Source organism: Mangifera indica, chromosome 6 (assembly GCF_011075055.1).
Source record: "Mangifera indica cultivar Alphonso chromosome 6, CATAS_Mindica_2.1, whole genome shotgun sequence".
Taxonomy (NCBI): Eukaryota; Viridiplantae; Streptophyta; class Magnoliopsida; order Sapindales; family Anacardiaceae; genus Mangifera; species Mangifera indica.
Genome location: NC_058142.1, coordinates 3219561 through 3238394, shown reverse-complemented (window position 1 = coordinate 3238394; position 18834 = coordinate 3219561). Strand labels below are relative to the sequence as shown.

Sequence of the window (18834 nt, the reverse complement as noted above, 5' to 3'; positions counted from 1 at the left end):
TTTTATCTACTATATACTTAATTTTATTAATTTGTATATCTAATTATATATTCAAATATGTATGAACATAATTTTATGAACTAATGAATGAACTTAGAGCAATTCACAATCCGTAAACTGTCGTGAGTTGTATTGATATGAAACTAGTGTAAATTATTGAACGAAGATGAACAATTATGAATAAATGCATTACTTTCACCATTTGATATTTAGTGATTGAGATGAGGCAATATTTTAGTTTCAATGAGAAATTCTGAGGAAAAAGATGAAAAACGATAGGTGAAAATGTAAGTCTACTTAAAAGATGGACGTATGGATCTCTATCGAAGGCAATAAACTGAAAATAGATTTTCATTTTTTTCCCATTAAATGGATTAAATGGATTATGCCCGAGAAAAAGTTTATATTTAATTAAATGGATTATGCCCGAGAAAAAGTTTATATTTAGGCAGTTAACAATTTTTCCCATTAGCAGAAAGAAAAAAGAAACATAACTAATTTGTTATTAACAAACGTTCAGGCTTTAGCTTGCTTGCTTGCTTGACTAGATAATCGAAAGGGGAAGATTATTCGCCATTACTTATAACCCATATTTCACTCTTGTTATTGGCCATACAAGCAAGGAGCTTAAGTAAAAGAGGAGGAACATAATCATGAAACCCTAATTCAGATTTGGCACATATTTACAAGCCTTCATTTGATACCTCTTCTGGAGGTCATAAAAGATTCGCCAGGTAGTCTTCGCACTTTGTGAGTGATAATGACGTTCCTAGAAGAAAGAGCTTACGGAGGTCATCAGATTTTGAAAACAGTGATTTACAACTTCTCCTCTTACATCATTCAAAACCTAATTTATTAATAAAAATTAAAAAGCTATATATAACATCATAAAGTTAAATTATTTTGTTAGGGTAAAAGACTACTCCTCATCTAAATTTTAATTCAAATTCAAAATGACACCTATAACAATTAAAAAACTCAAATTCTTATCTATGATCCAACTTCTGTTAATTTTTTTTATTAGAAATAAGGATAAAATAATTATTTTACTATTTTTATTAAAAAAATATAAAACTTATTACTTTTTCTCCTATAAGTTTTAGAAACTAATAATTTTACCCTTATCTAAAGTTTTTAAACTTTAAAAAATAACATTTTCACCCCTAAGTCTAGGGTTTCCATATTTTTGAAACTGTAACCGCCCCTTAGAACTTTCAAAAATAGTAGTTTTACCCCCACTCTTCAACTTCAACTTCTGGTATCTCTTCCAATGTCCTCTCTGACCTCCTCCTTCTTTTAAGTAGACAATAAAGATGGTCCGACGAAGAGCTTCGTTGCACCATTATGCAACAAAGAGGTAGAGATCTCTTCATCGCATCGTACAACAAAGAGAGTCTCTTCGTCGCACCATCTTTATAGTTGGCTCAAGAGAAGGAGGAGGCCAGAGAGGAAGCGGGAAGCTGAAGTTGAAGAGGGGGTGAAATACTATTTTAGAAAGTTATGGGGGTGCCTGCAGTTTGAAAAATATGAAAACCCTAAGTTTGGAGGGTGAAAATATTACTTTTCAAAGTTTGAAAACTTTAGATAAAAGTGAAATTATTAGTTTCTAAAACCTTATGGGAAAAAGTAACAAATTTTATATCATTTTAATATAAACAGTAAAATAACCATTTTACCTTTCTAATGAAAAAAATTAATAGAAATTAGGTTATGGGTAAGAGTTTTAATTTTTTAATTATTGCAAGTATAATTTTAAATTTGAACTAAAACTGGGTGAGAAATAGTCCTTTTCTCATTATATTATTTATAATTTATTTATTTTTCAAAATTATCAAATTATCTTAAATATATATATATATATTATAAACATAAATAGTAGAAAGGAGTTAAACAATTAATATATTAGTAATTGCTAACACTTCTTGTTTCCCCTTGTTGGCAAATGATAGAATTATATATACTTTAAAATTACATAAATAAATATATATATATAATTAGATAATTTTAAATTAACAATAAAAATTATATTTAATCATATAATAACATATTATATTTTATATATATATATATATATATATTATATATATATATATATATATATATATATATATATATATATATATTTGTATACACAAAAGTTTATCTATAATATTGCTTGTAAACCAAAAAAGAAAAAAAGAAGGAATTAATAAAGGAATCAAACGTCGGTTATGAAAAATTACATATTTAGCAAGTGAATCAACATTAATCTTCATTCTTGATTAATAATCCTCCTCAATTAAGTTCTTGATCACTGCGTCCGTTGCTTTTGTTAAGAAATCTGACCAGTCTCTACAAAAATTTGAAACAATTTCAAGATTAGAACATTTTCTTGATTGCCAAACATCAAAAACATTTAAAGGAAACAAATTCTTCTTGTTAATGTTTTATCATATACTTACCCTTGTAATGAGTCAAATGTAAGTCCCACTGTGTATTTTGCTTCCTCAAGAGCCCATCTAAATCTCTGCAAATCCTTGTTTGAGAAAGTTCCATCGTCTCTAACTTTCAGTTGAGACGGCTTAACATCATAAAAAATTGGTATAACTTTCTTCCTCAACTCTGTAATAAGAGCAAGTTCATAGAGGCAGAAATAAGACTGGCAATAATGCGGCGAAAACACGGCAACTCCAACCTTACAGTGTCGAATGGCGATGTCGATTTTGTCGAACAACCGATCTCCAGGCTTCATATTTTTGCTATCCATGAAAGGGTTAAGCCTTAGCCCCAAAAGATGATCATACAGCAACCCGGAAATGGTCCTCTTTGTATCTCTTCCTCTATGATTAATGAAAACATCACAGGGACGTTTAATAGGTTGGATTTGATTTCTATGGTAAAGGATTTTGCGAGATAAATTATTGGCTGTAGAAGAAGAAGAGGAACGCTGCATGGCACCGTGGAGAAGCAAAGCTAAGCTAGTTAATTTAAGAACAAATCAGTTACTAAGTAAGGTTTAGCGGTAGGAGTAGGCACTTAGCGATGGATATATATATATATTCATAAAGGAGCAATGTCGGAGAGGCGGCAAAAGATTAAACATTTTGAAGGTCCGAAATGAATCTGCTTATCGAAGAAAAAGTTTATAGTTACGCAGTTACAATTTTTCCCTTTAGCAGACAGAAAAAAGAAACATCTCTAATTTATTATTAAAGACCTTTAGGCTTTAGCTTGCTTGCTTGACTATCGAGAGGGAAAAATTACTCGCCATTACTTGCGTGATATTGAGAGGCAATTAACAACTCTCCCTTTAGTAGTTATTGAATTATAAACTATTATGTATTAATGAGCTACATCCTAACAAAGGGCAGTCTCATGTTCTGGTTATGTATTGAGAAGAATATTATGGCTTAAAGGTGTACGTAAAACCGATTACAAATAAATAATATACTGAATGATGTTGAACAGACGAATTCCTATTCATTATACATGTAACTATCAAAGTTGGAATCCAAATCATTGTTCAACAAGCTTTACAAAGGTGGTTTTGTTTGCTACTCTCCGAAAAAAAAGTTTGTTTTGTTTGCTTCTAGCATTTGATAACCTCTTCTGGAGGTCAAGCTCCATCTTTGCGAAGAGATGAGATTCCTGGAAAGTAGAAACAGTTCCTCTTTGTATATTTTAGAGGAGCCACCAATTTCGAATGCAGTAATAAGATTCTTGGAAAGTAGAAACAATTCCTCTTTGTATATTTTACAGGAGCCAACAATTTCAAATACAGTAATGAGATTCCTTGAAAGTAGAAACAGTTCCTCTCTGTATATTTTAGAGGAGCCACCAACTTCGAATACAGTAATAAGATTACTGGAAAGTTGAAACAGTTCCCCTTTGTATATTTTACAGGAGCCAAAAATTTCAAATACAGTAATGAGATACCTGGAAAGTAGACACAGTTCCTCTTTGTATATTTTACAGGAGCCAAAAATTTCAAATATATCTGGAAAGTAGAAAGCTTCTTTGTATATTTTACAGGAGGCAAAAATTTCAAATACAGTATCTTTGTATATTTTATCGGAGCCAAAAATTTCAAATACAGTGATGAGATACCTGGAAAGTAGAAACAGTTCCTCTTTGTATATTTTACAGGAGCCAAAAATTTCAAATACAGTAATGGGATACCTGGAAAGTAGGCACAGTTCCCCTTTGTATATTTTACAGGAGCCAAAAATTTCAAATACAGTATCTTTGTATATTTTATCGGAGCCAAAAATTTCAAATACAGTAATCAGATACCTGGAAAGTAGAAACAGTTCCTATTTGTATATTTTACAGGAGCCAAAAATTTAAAATACAGTAATGAGATTCCTGGAAAGTAGAAACAGTTCCTCTTTGTATATTTTACAGAGCCAAAATTTTCAAATACAGTAATAAGATACCTGGAAAGTAGAAACAGTTCCTCTTTATATATTTTACCGGAGCCAAAAATTTCAAATACAGCAATGAGATTCCTGGAAACTAGAAACAGTTGCTCTTTGTATATTTTAAAGGAGCCACCACGTCCATTGTGTTTCCTCCTCTGTCACCTTCGAATTCATAGAATGACCCAGCTAGTGCTAAAGTGATTCCCCCTCTTACACCACCAACAAATCAAAATATGCTGTAAGATTTTCGGTAAATAAAAGTTATTTGAAATTAGATCTAAATCAAAATTCATAAAGGCCAAAGGACAATTTCCCACCCAAGTTTTAATACAAAGACAAATACACACTTACAGGGTTTGAAAAATCCAAAGTCCCACCTATGGGTCAACTGTTGTTAGAATTTTCCGTTAAAGATAAAGGTAAAATAGTCATTCTACTAATAATATTTAAAAAATATAAAATTCAATATATTTTCTTCCCTAAATTTTCAAAACTAGCAATTTCACTCTTACCTAAAATTTTTTAACTATGAAAAACCACATTCTCTCCCAAACCTAGGTTTTTTTTTTTTTACTCCTTCGGTCACCATTTATAGCGTCGACGACCTCTCCTCTCTACCTTAAATCATTGGCCGACACACCCTAAACCATCTCTGACGAAGAGTTCTAGAGCAGATCTCTTCGTCTCATCGTTAAGATGAAGAGATATGTTCTTTGTCTCCGACGAAGACATCTCCTTCAGATCTCTTTGTCAGAGATGATTTAGGGTACATCGGCCAACAGTTTAGGATAGAGAGGAGAAGCCATTGGCATCGGAGATTAGGGTTGGATTCGAGCCGAGCCGAGCTCGGCTCGCAGCCACCTCGAGCCTGGCTCGTTTTATTTATGGCCGACTCGAGTTCGACTCGAGCTTGACTCCAGCCGAACTCGGCTCGAGTTCAGCTCATTTACGGCTCGGCTCGGCTCATTTTTCATATCAAAACTCCATCGTTTTGTATATATACGGATCAAAACGACGTCGTTTTGTATAAAAAATTTTTAAAAAAATCAACCTGAGCCAGCTCGATCGAGCCGAGCTCGAGCTAGCTCGGCTCGAGTCCAGCCCTATCGGAGATGATGGTTGAGGGGTAAAGAAAAAAATCTTATGTTTTGTGGGAAGGGGGAGGAATATGACTTTTCAAAGTTAGAAAACTTTAAATAGGAGTGAAGTTATTAGTTTTTAAAACTTAAAAAGAAAAATATATTAAATTTTATATTTTTTAAATATTATTAATAAAATGACAATTTTACCCATGCCTCTAACAAAAAATTTTAACAGCAATTGACTCATGGGTAGGACTTTGGGAGTTTCAAACTCCGTTGGTATGACTTTGGAAACATATCAAAACTTAGATGGGAAAAAGTACTTTGGCCTCCAGAAAATTAATATCAGTTATAGAAATTCTGAAATAGCTCCATATTCCAAAATATGATGTACATTAAATTGATATTCTATAAGACCTAGCACATTAATTAATTTCCACTTACCATTTGTTACATCCTTCCATTGGTTTGCGAAGAGCCCACACAGTTTCATCCCTTCTTGTATTTTTCGGAACCACAGTTACTGAAAGTAGAAAAAAACTATAAACATAAGAAAATTTATTGAGTTAACTAAAAACTTTTTTCTTAGAATCCACTAAAAAAAAAAATAGCATTAACGAGAAAAGTAATAACAAGAGAATAATACCCAATGATTATAAATATTTTTTATGATTTTAATGACAAATTATTTATACTTTTTTTTTAAATCAAATAAATTTATCACTTTAATAATGAAAAAATGGTTATTAAGAATTTATTTTTTATTGTTAAAAAGTTTTATCAACTGAAAAAATCTTTACAATTGATTGTCGTTAAATTAGAAGAAATTTTTCTCTTAATAAAATTCTTTTTATTTGTAGTGATCTGAATAAAAATGGTTGCCATGCCTGAGGTGAGAATCTAAAATATATTGCTAGAGATAACAATCATCCCTACTAAACAAATAACAAAATACATTGATGCAGCTGTGTCCATAAAATTGAACATCTGACCATTACGAGATGACCAAAACTGCAGAAGACAACAGTATGGTCTGTTAAAAGATGATGAACTGAGCAAATGTAGAAACTATGAAACACAATGATCTATCAGAGAACTCCAGTACCAAAAATCATTTATGAAAGCGGTAACATCTGTAATAACATGGAATCTTAAATGATCATTCTTGAAACTTAATTGCTATGGCAAAAATTATATATGAAATTGGGAGACTGAACCGCTGGTCCAATTAGAGACCCACATCAGTAATCCAATGGTCTACATTGAAAAAACAGGATTCAGCTACACTATATTAGCCTCCCACCAAAAAAGGTAACATTATGAGATAAAAGTTAAATTTCGTTCCTAAAAATGAACTATAAGTTGTAGAGAACGAAATTAAAATTTCGTTTCCTAAAATAATTATTTTATGATAAAATTAAAATTTTGCTAAAAAAATAATATTTTAGGGTGAAATTAAAATTTCATCCCTAGAGGTGAAACTAAAATTGTCTCTACAAATAAATTATAAATTTTAGGAGACAATTAAAATTTCATCTTATGAAATAATCACTTTAAGACAAAATTAAAATTTCATCCCCTAAAAGAAATATTATGGGACAAAATTAAATCGTCCTAAATTGAATATCTGTCGTAGTGTTCCAATAATGCAAGTAGGTTCAAATAATCCTGTAATTGAAGAAGTTGTTTTGTTTAAGGAGTAGTATGCAAGTCTCAGGTGGATAAAGTGAGGATGAAAATTACAGGAGCAGAATTTGGTAATGATTTGCGAAGGAGATTCAACGGTGATGATGACAAGGAAGTGGGTATAATGATTTTCAAAGATAGACAATATAAAGAACATGCTAATAAAAAGAGAGCACTATAATTTGAGGCTGGAATGTACTTTAAGGGCTTGAAACGATGTAAATCCTTTGAGTGTGACATGTTATCCAAATAAATCACTCCATTCATGAAGAAATTACAATACATAAGAGGTCCTTGGTTGGATGAATTCTGCAATGGTTAACATCACCATCCACTCGAGTAATGCATAGGAAGAAAATTCAAGTCTTTCTTTGACTGGAGAAAGAAGCACTCAAATTCAACACTTCACAACTTTTGGTGACACACATAAATAACAAGACATTAATCATATATCAGAAACATAAGCTTAGTGTTGAAAGACTCGAAACTCCCAGGAAATGGTAACATTTTCTAGACTGGGGTAAGAATATACATCTTGCAAGCATGAGGTGCAACATTTGCAGTCAATCCACCACTTTTTTTCATTGAAATAAATGAATGCTGCAATAGAATAACAAGTGTCTAAGCATTCCAAACTATTGTATCAGAAAAAGATAAGAATGAGCAATGAAAGAACAGTATATACCTCCCACAAGTCTCTAACAATAACATGAGCTGATGGAGAAAGTCCAGTTTCTCTCCAACTAACTGATATGGGAGCCTGAGAGTTGCTTCTATTCCATAACACGACGACAACTCTTCTTTTTGATAATGGCCCTGCCCAAATCTGCATCACATTGATGGAAAAACAAGGTTAATTGTGTTTAAGATGATTGTTTTTGTTTCTTTCAAGGTGATTTGAATATACTGCTGCACCGTTAATGTGTAATGTAACCTCTAGGCCAGCATAAGATCGTATTTTCCTCCCTTGGGCACCCATTGAATCCTGATTAACATCTATCACCTCTTTGTTTCTGAGAATTCTAAGAGTCTCTCTGCTTGCAGTTTGAATATCACATCCGATTAGCAATGGAGCCTGTCAAATTAAGGTTTTCAGATTATGTTAAGATAATAATTGCAGGAATGCATTCAAGAGAGATTAAAACTGGTGGACTCACTTTCATGAGTGCCCAAATACTGAAATGTGAACGGTATTCCTCGAGGCTCATCCCACCGTTACCCACTTCCAACATGTCAGGGTCTATTCTGATCATGATCCAAATTAGACAAATGATAATGCTCAAACATGAGGAAACAACCAACATATAAAATTTTTTAAGTTACAATCCTGATTTACATTAGAGACATTAGATCAATTCAGAAACATAACAAATATAACAGAGTGCAGGGACTAAGACTTTGCAGTTACCATTCCACCTGCCAGGTCCAGCATATCTTCCCCAAACATTGTTTTCATCAGCAATCGATATGATTCTGAAAGAACGAAACAGAAACTTTAGCCAAGTTATGTGATACCCCTAGGCGAATCCCACATCGACAAAGCACGGGAGAGATGCTGGGTCTGTGTGTGCTCTGTCTATGGATCCCACATTGGTTAGTGGTGGGAGAATTGGATTGGTTAAATAGCCTGTGAGCTCCTTAACTGTTAAGACGCGTTTTGGGCTGCAAAGCCCATTAGCAAACCCATGATGGACTGTGTGTCCAAAGTGGACAATATCTTAACAGTGGGCCGGGCTATTGGACCTGGGGTGTTACAAGTTAATTGACAGAACAGATGGTGATTTCTCTGGCATTAAGATTAGAAGAAGAATCATCAACTGAAAAGGGAAAAAGAGTAAAGACCTTTCCCACTTGTCTGCAATATCCCCTGTAGTTCTCCAAGTATTACCATACACACCGGCCCATATTGCGGGATTGTCTTCTCCCCTGTAAGAATATTGCTACGTTAAAAGTCTTATCATATTATACCAATAGTTATGACTAATATAAAGATCATTCAAGATTATTAAGCTTTTAATACCATTCACATACGGAGTAAAGAATTGGGCGGCCAGCCCTACGCAATGCATAACTCATCTTAGCATATCTATCATAAAAGAAAAAAATTTCTTTTGTGAAAAATTTTAGAGACGTAAGATGAATCTGAGTGATTTCATAATATACACATTTTGAACAAAATATGGTACCTTTCTTGAGGTTTGGAACCATCATTATAGCAGTTATCATACTTCAAGTAATCAATCCCCTACCAAAAAAAATGCCTTTATTGAGCTCAGATTCATCTACATTAACCAAAAAATCAATTATCAAACACTAACCCATTGGGCAAAGGTTCTTGCATCTTGTTCTTCATGCCCAAGAGAGCCAGGCATTGTCCTACTGCAGGTTCTATAACTGGAAAGATAAATTAGATGTTTTAAAACCTTAATGGTATTTTTACATCTAACACACATGTTTACATATTGAAACAATTAATTAGGCATATTTTACCCAGCATCAGAATATATTCCAAGTCTTAAACCCCTTGCATGAACATAATTGGCAAGGGCCTTGATTCCAGAAGGGAATGTGGAGGATTTCGCCACTAAATTACCCCTCCAGTCTCTTTCTGCTTCTGCCCAACAGTCATCTGCTTTTCCACAACTTATTAACTCTAAAATGTGTAACATAGTTTTTTTATGATTTCCAAGTTCATAATGAAAAAAAAATTAAATGTTAATCTCTAGATGCATACCAATGTTTACATATTTGTATCCAAGTGCAGCCAAACCAGTTGCAACAAGTGCATCTGCTGTACTCAGAAAACAAATACACTTGAAAATGTCAATGTCATTGAAAAGAAAGCTGTTTAAACAGCAAAGTCTGCTGAATAAGTCCATTGATATTCTGTGTCTCCATTTCTAAGCTGAAGCTACCTTGTAAATATGGCAAAATTTCTACAATGAAGGTAGCATAACTTGATTGAACATTTTGATTTAAAATGAATTTGTCTATTGTGATTCAAGCATATAATAAAGGAAAATTGAAACTTAGAAATACTTTATTGAATAAAAATTGGTAGAACTCTGCTTACAAAACTTCTTTCTATAAAATTGCCTACCTTCACCCCTTACAATACTCACTTTTATTAATGAATTTTTTCCACCCCTTTTAGGAATCCTAATCAAAGTCAATTTCATAAATAAATTTAATAACTACAAAATCTTAATTAACGGTTTATTTTTCTTATTCAAATTCTATTCTTAACTAACACAGTCTTCATTCCTCTTTTGACATTTTCCAATTCCTTTGCTTGTAAGCCTTTAGCTTTTTAATTGTCAGATTCTGATGTTAAGTTGCCACAATTTGGGGTCTAACATTGTCTTTCTCTCTCTCACAGAAGAAATCTTGAAGTCTTAAAGTTGTTTTCAAAGTGGGTGTCAATAGACCATTTAATGGTCTCTTTCAAACAATCCAAAAGATGACCTGTTTCATAACCTCATGAGAAAGTTCCCAGGCTATTTCTAGTTCAGTGAAACACGGTTTTAATTCATCAAGCACAAATTTTTTTCAAAAATCCTCTAAGCTAATGTCAAACAAGGCATCCAACCTTAACGCCTGTTTTAATTCTCTTAATAACAAGACGAAAATCAATTTATACAATGCCCAGGGATTAATTTCTATTGTTACCCCATGATATTCAAAGTCAAATCATTTGAATACATATAAACAAAGAAGCCTATCAGATGGTTATTAATGTATGAGTCATCAAGAAAACAGGTTAATAAAATAAAGGAGACTCAACTAGTCAATTTGATGAACCAAAAAAGAAGATTCAAAAAGCTCTCCGTTGATTGATTCAACAAATTCCGCAAAAGGGGTTTTTTGTTGTTAGTACAAATAACAAAAGAAAGTTGGAGAAAAGACAGGGTAAAGTGTACCAGTAGTCTTCACAATCCTCTCATCTATATTGCATTGATAATGATTCCAGCTGTTCCACCTGCAGAAATGCGAAAGCAACCCAGCTTACCAAATATGATTTTAAAAAAAATCACAACCACTTTTAAAAAGCAAGATTTATTATAATAATGATAAATGGTGGATGAAATCACCCCATTGGTGGAGTTTGAGCAATCCCATTGGCTAGAAGGAACTCGGTGTAAGTTGTAAAATTGGCACTGCTGCTAATGTTCATAGCACAAGTCACATTGCTGATCCACAGACTAATAAATAACTGAGAAAAAATAACAAAGAGAGAACAAACTGCAAAACCCATATTCATATGTCCGAAAAGAAGCCAAAAAAACACATAAAAAGGAAAGAGATATTAGTTATATAATGATCTTTGAGATCTAATATCTTGCTTGTACACGAAACAGTGATAGTGGGTGAAGGCGAATAAATTCTAGTCTACCTTTTATATATCACACATGCGTTAGAAAAGTTAACTATGTAGAGATAAACTTCAAAAGTTTATTGAACTGCAAATTTACTTAGCTTACAATGATTTGCGGTGGTTATTAGATTCTGTTGAACTGTTTTATTTTCTTACTCGAATAGCTGAAGAAGAAGGTCGGACAAGATACTAGACAGCAATTAATAAGGGTAGTTGTCGGTAGTGGAACATAACCCTGCTATATAACATTTTGTTCAGTGAGTGTAGGGACTTGCATTTTAACATTATCTTCTTCTCCACTTTAAAAAAAAAAAAAAAAAAAAAGCTTTACATTTAAATATATTAGAATTTATCTTTTAAATATAACAAACATTTGTGTAATCTGATGAGAAATTGTTAGTTTCCATTATATGCTTCTTAAGGTAAACTTCCAACACAAATGATTTCTTCTTTGGTCCCATGCAGTCGGCTGTAGACTCTGTATACTTTGTGTTTGTCGGTGGTCACCGCCATTGTCAACCAATATGCATGATGATCATTATTCCTTATCGTATGCAGTTAGGTCAATAACAAACCTGATGAACTTCTTGAGCTGAACCATATAACTTCCATGATTTTTCTTCGAAAGAGTAATTTAACTCGGATTCCTTAATCAAGAGGCTGGAATTCCAGATCACGGGGCGTAAAATGCTATTGAAGTTGGAAAACGAAGATGAAAAATAATAGACGACATTATGACTCAAAGGAAATTCAAGTATTTCTTCTTTAATCTAATTAATGTTAATCTCATTGAAACTTCAATGTTTGTAAAAATCTATATATATATAATATTGCTGTATTAAATTTATATAGTTTATATTTAAAATTCATAACTAAAATGGATAGTGTGTACATCGGAATGAAAGAATTCCTTTGTTCTTCAAGTAATCAATATCACAAAATTGTGATGCTCAGACAAATTTCACAATAACAAATCATAATAAATGATGTTAGATTTGTTATTATACTTATGAAAATGTTCCTAAACAATTAAAAAGAATGTTTTTTATTAATTATTTTAGAATGTGACGTCGGCAGATTATAATTAAGCACCCATTCAACCTTTTACCGGCATCAAAAATCAAAACTAACTTCGAGTAATAGTTTGAGTAAAAAAAAAAAATGTTTTATGCATGAAAAAACATTGGTTCATGTATTTTTTGATGATATATCAAAATCAAACTCTTAACTTATCTAGTTTAATAGTTATGAGATCGATCATTAGATTTGAAATTTTTTTTATTCGTTAGGATTAATTCCAACCTAATGTAACAGTCTATTTCAAATGGGATGCTCTTTACCTATAACGCGTTTCATTTACTACAGAAACTTTAAGTGAGATTTGATCATCTGCATGCTTTCGATATATAAAATTGAATAAAGAAATAACGCATGAAATGGAGGGAAATTCTCATAACTTTAGCTATAATGAAATTGGACGGCTTTCCCTTAGATAAGATCTCTTAACTGGAAAATTAAATGGTTTCCTTACAAGGGTCCATCCATCCATTAGACTTCTCATTTCCATCCATGTACTTTCGAGGAAATATAAGTGTATCTTTCTCTTGATTTAATTTGGACGTACTTTAAATTTCCTTGCATGTTTCTAAATATAATAAAATTATGTATACACATTTTCTATATACAAATTAAATACAGAGATAATATGTTATTATGTAATTAAATGATTTTGAATTAATAATAAAATAACACTCAATTACATAATAATATTTCATCTGTTTACCCAATTTATGTAAAAAATATGTGTACATATAGTATTATTCATCTACCCCAATGCCATCTCTACGTGTTTTATATCATTGTTATACTTTATAATATGTAAAGAGAGAAAGAACAACTCAATTGATGAAGATGATTCATGGAAGCATACAAGTAGAAAAAACACAATTAAATGAAGATGTTGAGCGTATTAAAAAAAATTATGAACATTTATCTACAATCTAATTGAAAAATCTGCAACATTTGATTGCTAGATGATTAAAAAATATATATAAACGAATCTAATAATTTACATGTTGCAGCAGCTTTTGAACCCTAATAATAACACCACTTCTTCCCTCCCGCATACAAAGAAAAAAGAAAAGAACGAATTAATAAACGAATCAAATTAACAACATTGGTTATGAAAAATAAAATATTTAGTAAGTATATCAACATTAATCTTCTTTCTTGATTAATGATCCTCCTCAATCAAGTTTTTGATCACTGCATCTGTTGTTGTTGTTAAAAACTCCGACCAGTCTCTGCAAACATTCAAAATAAGTACAAAATTAGGAATTCTGTTATTGCCAAACATCAAAAACATTTAAAGGAAATCATATTCTTATTGTTAATGTTTATTATCATATATACTTACCCATGTAATGAGTCAAATGTAATTCCCACTGTGTATTTTGCTTCTTCAAGAGCCCATTTAAACCTTTGCAAATCCTTGTTTGAACAAGTTCCATCATCTCTAACTTGAAGTTGAGACGGTTTCACATCATAAAAAATAGGTACAACTTTTTTCCTCGACTCCATGAGAAGAGCAAGTTCATGGAGGCAAAAATAAGACTCGCAATAATGCGGTGAAAACACGGCAACTCCAACCTCACAGTGTCGAATTGCGGTGTTGATTTTGTCAAACAACCGATCGCCAGGCTTCATATTTTTGCTATCCAAGAAAGGGTTAAGCCCTAGCCTTAAAAGATGATCGTAAAGCAATCCAGAAATGGTCCTCTTTGTGTCGCTTCCTCTATGATTAATGAAAACGTCACAGGGACGTTCAATGGGTTGGATTTGGTTTCTATGGTAATGGATTCTGCGACAAAAATTCTTGGCTGAAAAAGAAGAAAAAGAGGAAGGCTGCATGGCACCTTGGAGAAGCTAAGCTAAGCTGATTAATTTAAGAACTAAACAGTTATTAAACAAGGCGTAGCAGGTGTAGGTATATAGCGATGGATATTTTTATAGAGAGAAAGGGGGAGGGGGACAAAGAGTAGGGATTGTTTATAGATTAAATTTGATTTGATTTTATGACCTAAAAGCGTAGGAAATTCAAGGGAGAATTCAGAATTTTTAACTCCGCTATGGATGACCTTGAGATGACGAGCTTTGATTATTTGACTCTTTAGGTTAACATGCACAGTTAGACCCTTCAAATACGTTCATTTTTTTTTATAAGTTAAGAGAGATTCGCTGAAACGGTCATCTATTTAATTTTTTTGGAATGGTATTTATTACTGGGTTTAATTTAAAGAAACCCCTTTAATTTTTGCCCATTACCCAACTAAATTAATTCAATTTTTTCTCAATTTAAAAAACTAGAGGTTTGCATAATTCAATTCAAACAAAAAAATCGAATTAAATTATTCAAAAATTATAGTTTAATTTATTTTAGTTTATAAAACAGCTTAATTTTGATTAATAAATTTTAAAAAAATAATTTACAATTTGGATTACAGTTTGGAAGGTTTACAAATTAAACCAAATCATAAACCATATAAATAAATATATATAAAATTATATTTGACAAAAATAAGTAATTAGATGTGGTATTTGTTTTTATATATATTTCATATTTTCTTTATATGTTTATTGTATATGTATTTCATATTCATTTTATATATTTATTTTATATCTTAAATAATTATAATTCAAGTATTATTTATTAAGTATACAATATTTGAAAGTGAATAATTCTTAACAGATTCAAACTATAATTCAAATTAAAATTTAAATCAAATTAAATCACATTTTTTTAGTTTAATTTGAAAAATTTTTAAACTGTACTAAATGGATCATACACATCCCTACAAGTAACTATAATGAAATAATTAACATGGATTTCTGATCTTCTTTAAGTAGATATAGATAAAAGTGCTCAAAAACATATACCTAATAATATGCCATAGCCACACATATACCTAATAATATGTCATAGCCACACCAATAAGATTTGATGTGATTATAGGTATGTTTATTAAATGATTTAAGAAAGTAGTTAAGCATTTAATCTCTCTCTATATATACATATAAAAGAAAGTTTAAGTTGAAGTTGTTATCACGTTTGTAAAACTTTGACTTATCTAATATAGTAAATATAGGTCAAATTTATCAATTTAACTAATACGATTCGTGTTCTCGATTAACAAAAAAAAATATTTGTTTTGTATTAATCAATGGAAGGGCCATTGATCCAACTTTTATCATCGGCTCGTGTAGAATTACACATAAATATGGGGTTTCTATAAACATTTAATCTAGCATTATATATACTTATCAATCCTTTTCAAATGGTTAGTTTCACATTCCTCAGTCAACTCATAAACAAATGTCACGACGTACACCTACAATTGGACTGATTGATTCATATATTAAGCAAATTATTTACTGGGCAATTGAATAAAATACCTATTTTTTATGGTCAAAAGCATAATTTTGCAACCAAGAATCAAACAATTTGGTCCAAAACTTGAAAAAATTCATTTGACCCGACATTTTTATGTATATTGTGCACACACCATGCCTACCTATTAACATATTTTGGCTCAACCCAAGATTTTACACATACTACATAGAGCATGCATACCCAACTATTCGTGTCGCACTAGTAAGTTTCAATATTACCCCTTCACACTATGGCAAAACTTCAATTATTTCCCGTTATGTGTATTTCACATAACCTAATTTATGCTTTACAATCCAATTACTTTTACCATATGTGATGCGCATGGCAAGACTTTAATTACTCCCCACTTATGCATAATTTCAACTGCCCTCTATGTGAATCACATATATCTATAATTCACACATGATAAAATTTTAGATAGGTCCACCATGCATGTTGTGCATGGAAAATATTGATTAACCTCTCACCTTCATTTATTCCCGTCAAGCGTGACTTGTTTATCGGATGTGAATCACATGCACTGAAATCTTTATGAAGATGAAGGAATTTCATTCCCAATTTTCCTATTGCTCAATTCTAACCCTCTTCAATCATAACAACATTCATACAATTCAATAATACATTCAATCTTTTTCACAAATGAACCCTAAAATAAAAAACCTTTAAATGCATGTCTATGACATCTCTATAAAGAATGTAAACACAAGTAAATCACTACAACCTAAGCAATTAAAAGATAAGAGAAACAATATACTAACATTTTTCCTCTTTATATGTGTGAAAATCGCTTCGAATTATCGCGAACAATGACAAGATGAGTGGTATATATGCATGATCATCTCCTAATATGCAAGGTGTATACAAGGTTTAAAAATGAGTCAAATTAATTCAACCGTTTGTCCATATATAGGATAATTTCATCTAACCCTAATCTGCTTGCTACAATGATATAACCATTGGATTTAGAATTATTTTTGTAAAACTCTTAAAAATAGTTATTTTATTTAATTGCCCTTTATTTCTTTGAAAAGGGTTGTTTTACTGATTACCATGACCATGAATGAGAAACTAATACTTGCGAATATGACTCCCTTCAACTGTTAAAATACGTTAAAGTTAATAAATGTAATGAACTTTCTTGAAGCTTCATCAAATTTTGTATGACTTCTCGTCAAGTCATATGTTCTCTGTAATATAATTCATAACTAGGAATTTACATCTTTAATTACCCAAATTTATCACCCACTTCAACATTATGTGATATATATTCCAATTCTAATTAACATATACACATATATATTCAGTAATTTTGGACAAGAATTGAAACAAGAGTAATCCCCATTAACTTTTTTTACATGCAATATAAACCCAAAAAAAAAATATTAGTGAGAAGAAAATAATAAACAAATAAATATTTGACCGTAATAAATATTATTTTCATAATTTTAACGATAATTATTTGTTTTCTAATTAAAAATAAATAAATTTATGACTTTAATAAAAAAATTATTATTAAAATTTTATTTTTTATAGTTAAAACTTTTTAACGATAAAAAAAATTTCGTTATCACCCATCATTATAATTTTTTTGATTAAAAGTAATAATGGTAGAAATAATTTTAATGAAAAGAATTATATCAATACACAACAGAAACAATTTTTGTCATTATTGAAAATTTTTAACAAGGAAAAACGAATGCTAGTTGTTTTGTAGAGATAACTGGTATATGATAATATTATATTTTTGGGGCGGATTAAAAAGAAAATTGACGAGTTCAAAGTAACACATAAAACAAACATATAGAAGAATAAATAAAATACATATCTCTATCTCCATCGATAGAGAGAACAAAAATGAAATTTTGAAAGAGCGGTGTGAACCCTTAACACGTCCATTGAAAACGGGGCTCTTGACCGGGTTCATATTGTTGACAGAGAGGGACAGCTTGTCGTATCACACAGCCATCCATCTTTATTCAAGAATTGACTGTCTGGTGCTGCTGGTTGAGTTCCTGCATTTAGGCGACAATACAAGTAGAATATTTTGAATTTTCTTTTCAACTTTGATATTCTTCAATTCTTTCCCAACGTAGAATTCTTCAATATTTGAAACTGAAAATTCAATTCTAATCTCCTCATTTCTAAGAAAATAACTCTGCACTCAAATTAATTTGCATGTGTTCCATGAGAGAGAGAGAGAGAGAGACATTTATCCCCATCCCGGCCATGTCCTCAACACGAAAATAACGGAAAAATCTTTGTCCTTTCCCACGGGAAAAATATTTCTCCCCTTCCTCTCCCTATATTTACTAGAAAAATAATAGAATATGTTTTAACTGTAATAAAATTATATATATCAATTTTAAGTACATAAATAGGTACATATTTAATATGTGTCATTATACAATTGAATAATTTTGAATTAAAGATAAAGTAATATTCAATTATATAATAATATACATAATAACTCAAAATTTTAAAAGGTAATTTAATATATAAGAGTTTAAGAAACATGTAAGAGAGGAAATGAATCAGAGATGAGATAGATCAAAGATATATTTATCTTCATCCTCAACTATTAGAATTTTAGTCATTTTCGCTATCATCTCCATCGATATTAGGAAATCTTCTCTCTATTTAAAAAAAAAAAAAAGGACCAAAAATCCAATTTTGTTGACCAAATTACCATCTCTATCTAGGTATTAGATCAACAAAACTTTGATGAATTTTCTTTTCATTCCACTATAGAATTATCAATTTTTTAGCTTTTGAAATGCTATGTTGATGTTTAAGAAGGGATTGAAATGAGGTTGAATTGAGTGATGTAATTTTATAATAGTG

At 31.1% G+C, this 18834-nt stretch overlaps 3 protein-coding genes across 8 annotated transcripts; all 3 read right to left on the bottom strand.

The window, feature by feature from the left end:
• Positions 1 to 2261: 2261 nt before the first annotated feature.
• On the bottom strand, positions 2262 to 2932 carry LOC123218889 (TIR-only protein-like). Its single transcript, XM_044640541.1, has 2 exons — positions 2442 to 2932; positions 2262 to 2331 (listed from the first exon to the last, which is right to left on the bottom strand). Exons 1-2 carry the CDS (start codon positions 2930 to 2932, stop codon positions 2262 to 2264), a joined length of 561 nt encoding a protein of 186 aa, XP_044496476.1.
• A 4477-nt stretch (positions 2933 to 7409) lies between these two features.
• LOC123218157 (alpha-galactosidase 2-like) lies at positions 7410 to 11733 on the bottom strand. Of its 6 annotated transcripts, none has more exons than XM_044639412.1 (14): positions 11650 to 11733; positions 11260 to 11328; positions 11089 to 11147; positions 9903 to 9959; positions 9659 to 9821; positions 9487 to 9562; positions 9355 to 9413; positions 9189 to 9254; positions 9011 to 9094; positions 8577 to 8641; positions 8326 to 8408; positions 8103 to 8243; positions 7854 to 7994; positions 7410 to 7768 (listed from the first exon to the last, which is right to left on the bottom strand). In XM_044639412.1, exons 2-14 carry the CDS (start codon positions 11262 to 11264, stop codon positions 7679 to 7681), a joined length of 1089 nt encoding a protein of 362 aa, XP_044495347.1. In that variant the 5' UTR covers positions 11265 to 11328; positions 11650 to 11733; the 3' UTR covers positions 7410 to 7678. The 6 variants fall into 6 exon arrangements, with proteins under 6 accessions (XP_044495347.1, XP_044495348.1, XP_044495343.1 ...); XM_044639413.1 differs by having other exon boundaries at positions 11260 to 11331; positions 11650 to 11727; XM_044639408.1 differs by lacking the exon at positions 11650 to 11733 and having other exon boundaries at positions 11260 to 11547.
• A 2043-nt stretch (positions 11734 to 13776) lies between these two features.
• Positions 13777 to 14453, bottom strand: LOC123218888 (TIR-only protein-like). The gene is made up of 2 exons (XM_044640540.1): positions 13960 to 14453; positions 13777 to 13846 (listed from the first exon to the last, which is right to left on the bottom strand). The coding sequence occupies exons 1-2, from the start codon at positions 14451 to 14453 to the stop codon at positions 13777 to 13779; spliced, it is 564 nt and encodes a 187-aa protein (XP_044496475.1).
• Between the last annotated feature and the right edge of the window lie 4381 nt (positions 14454 to 18834).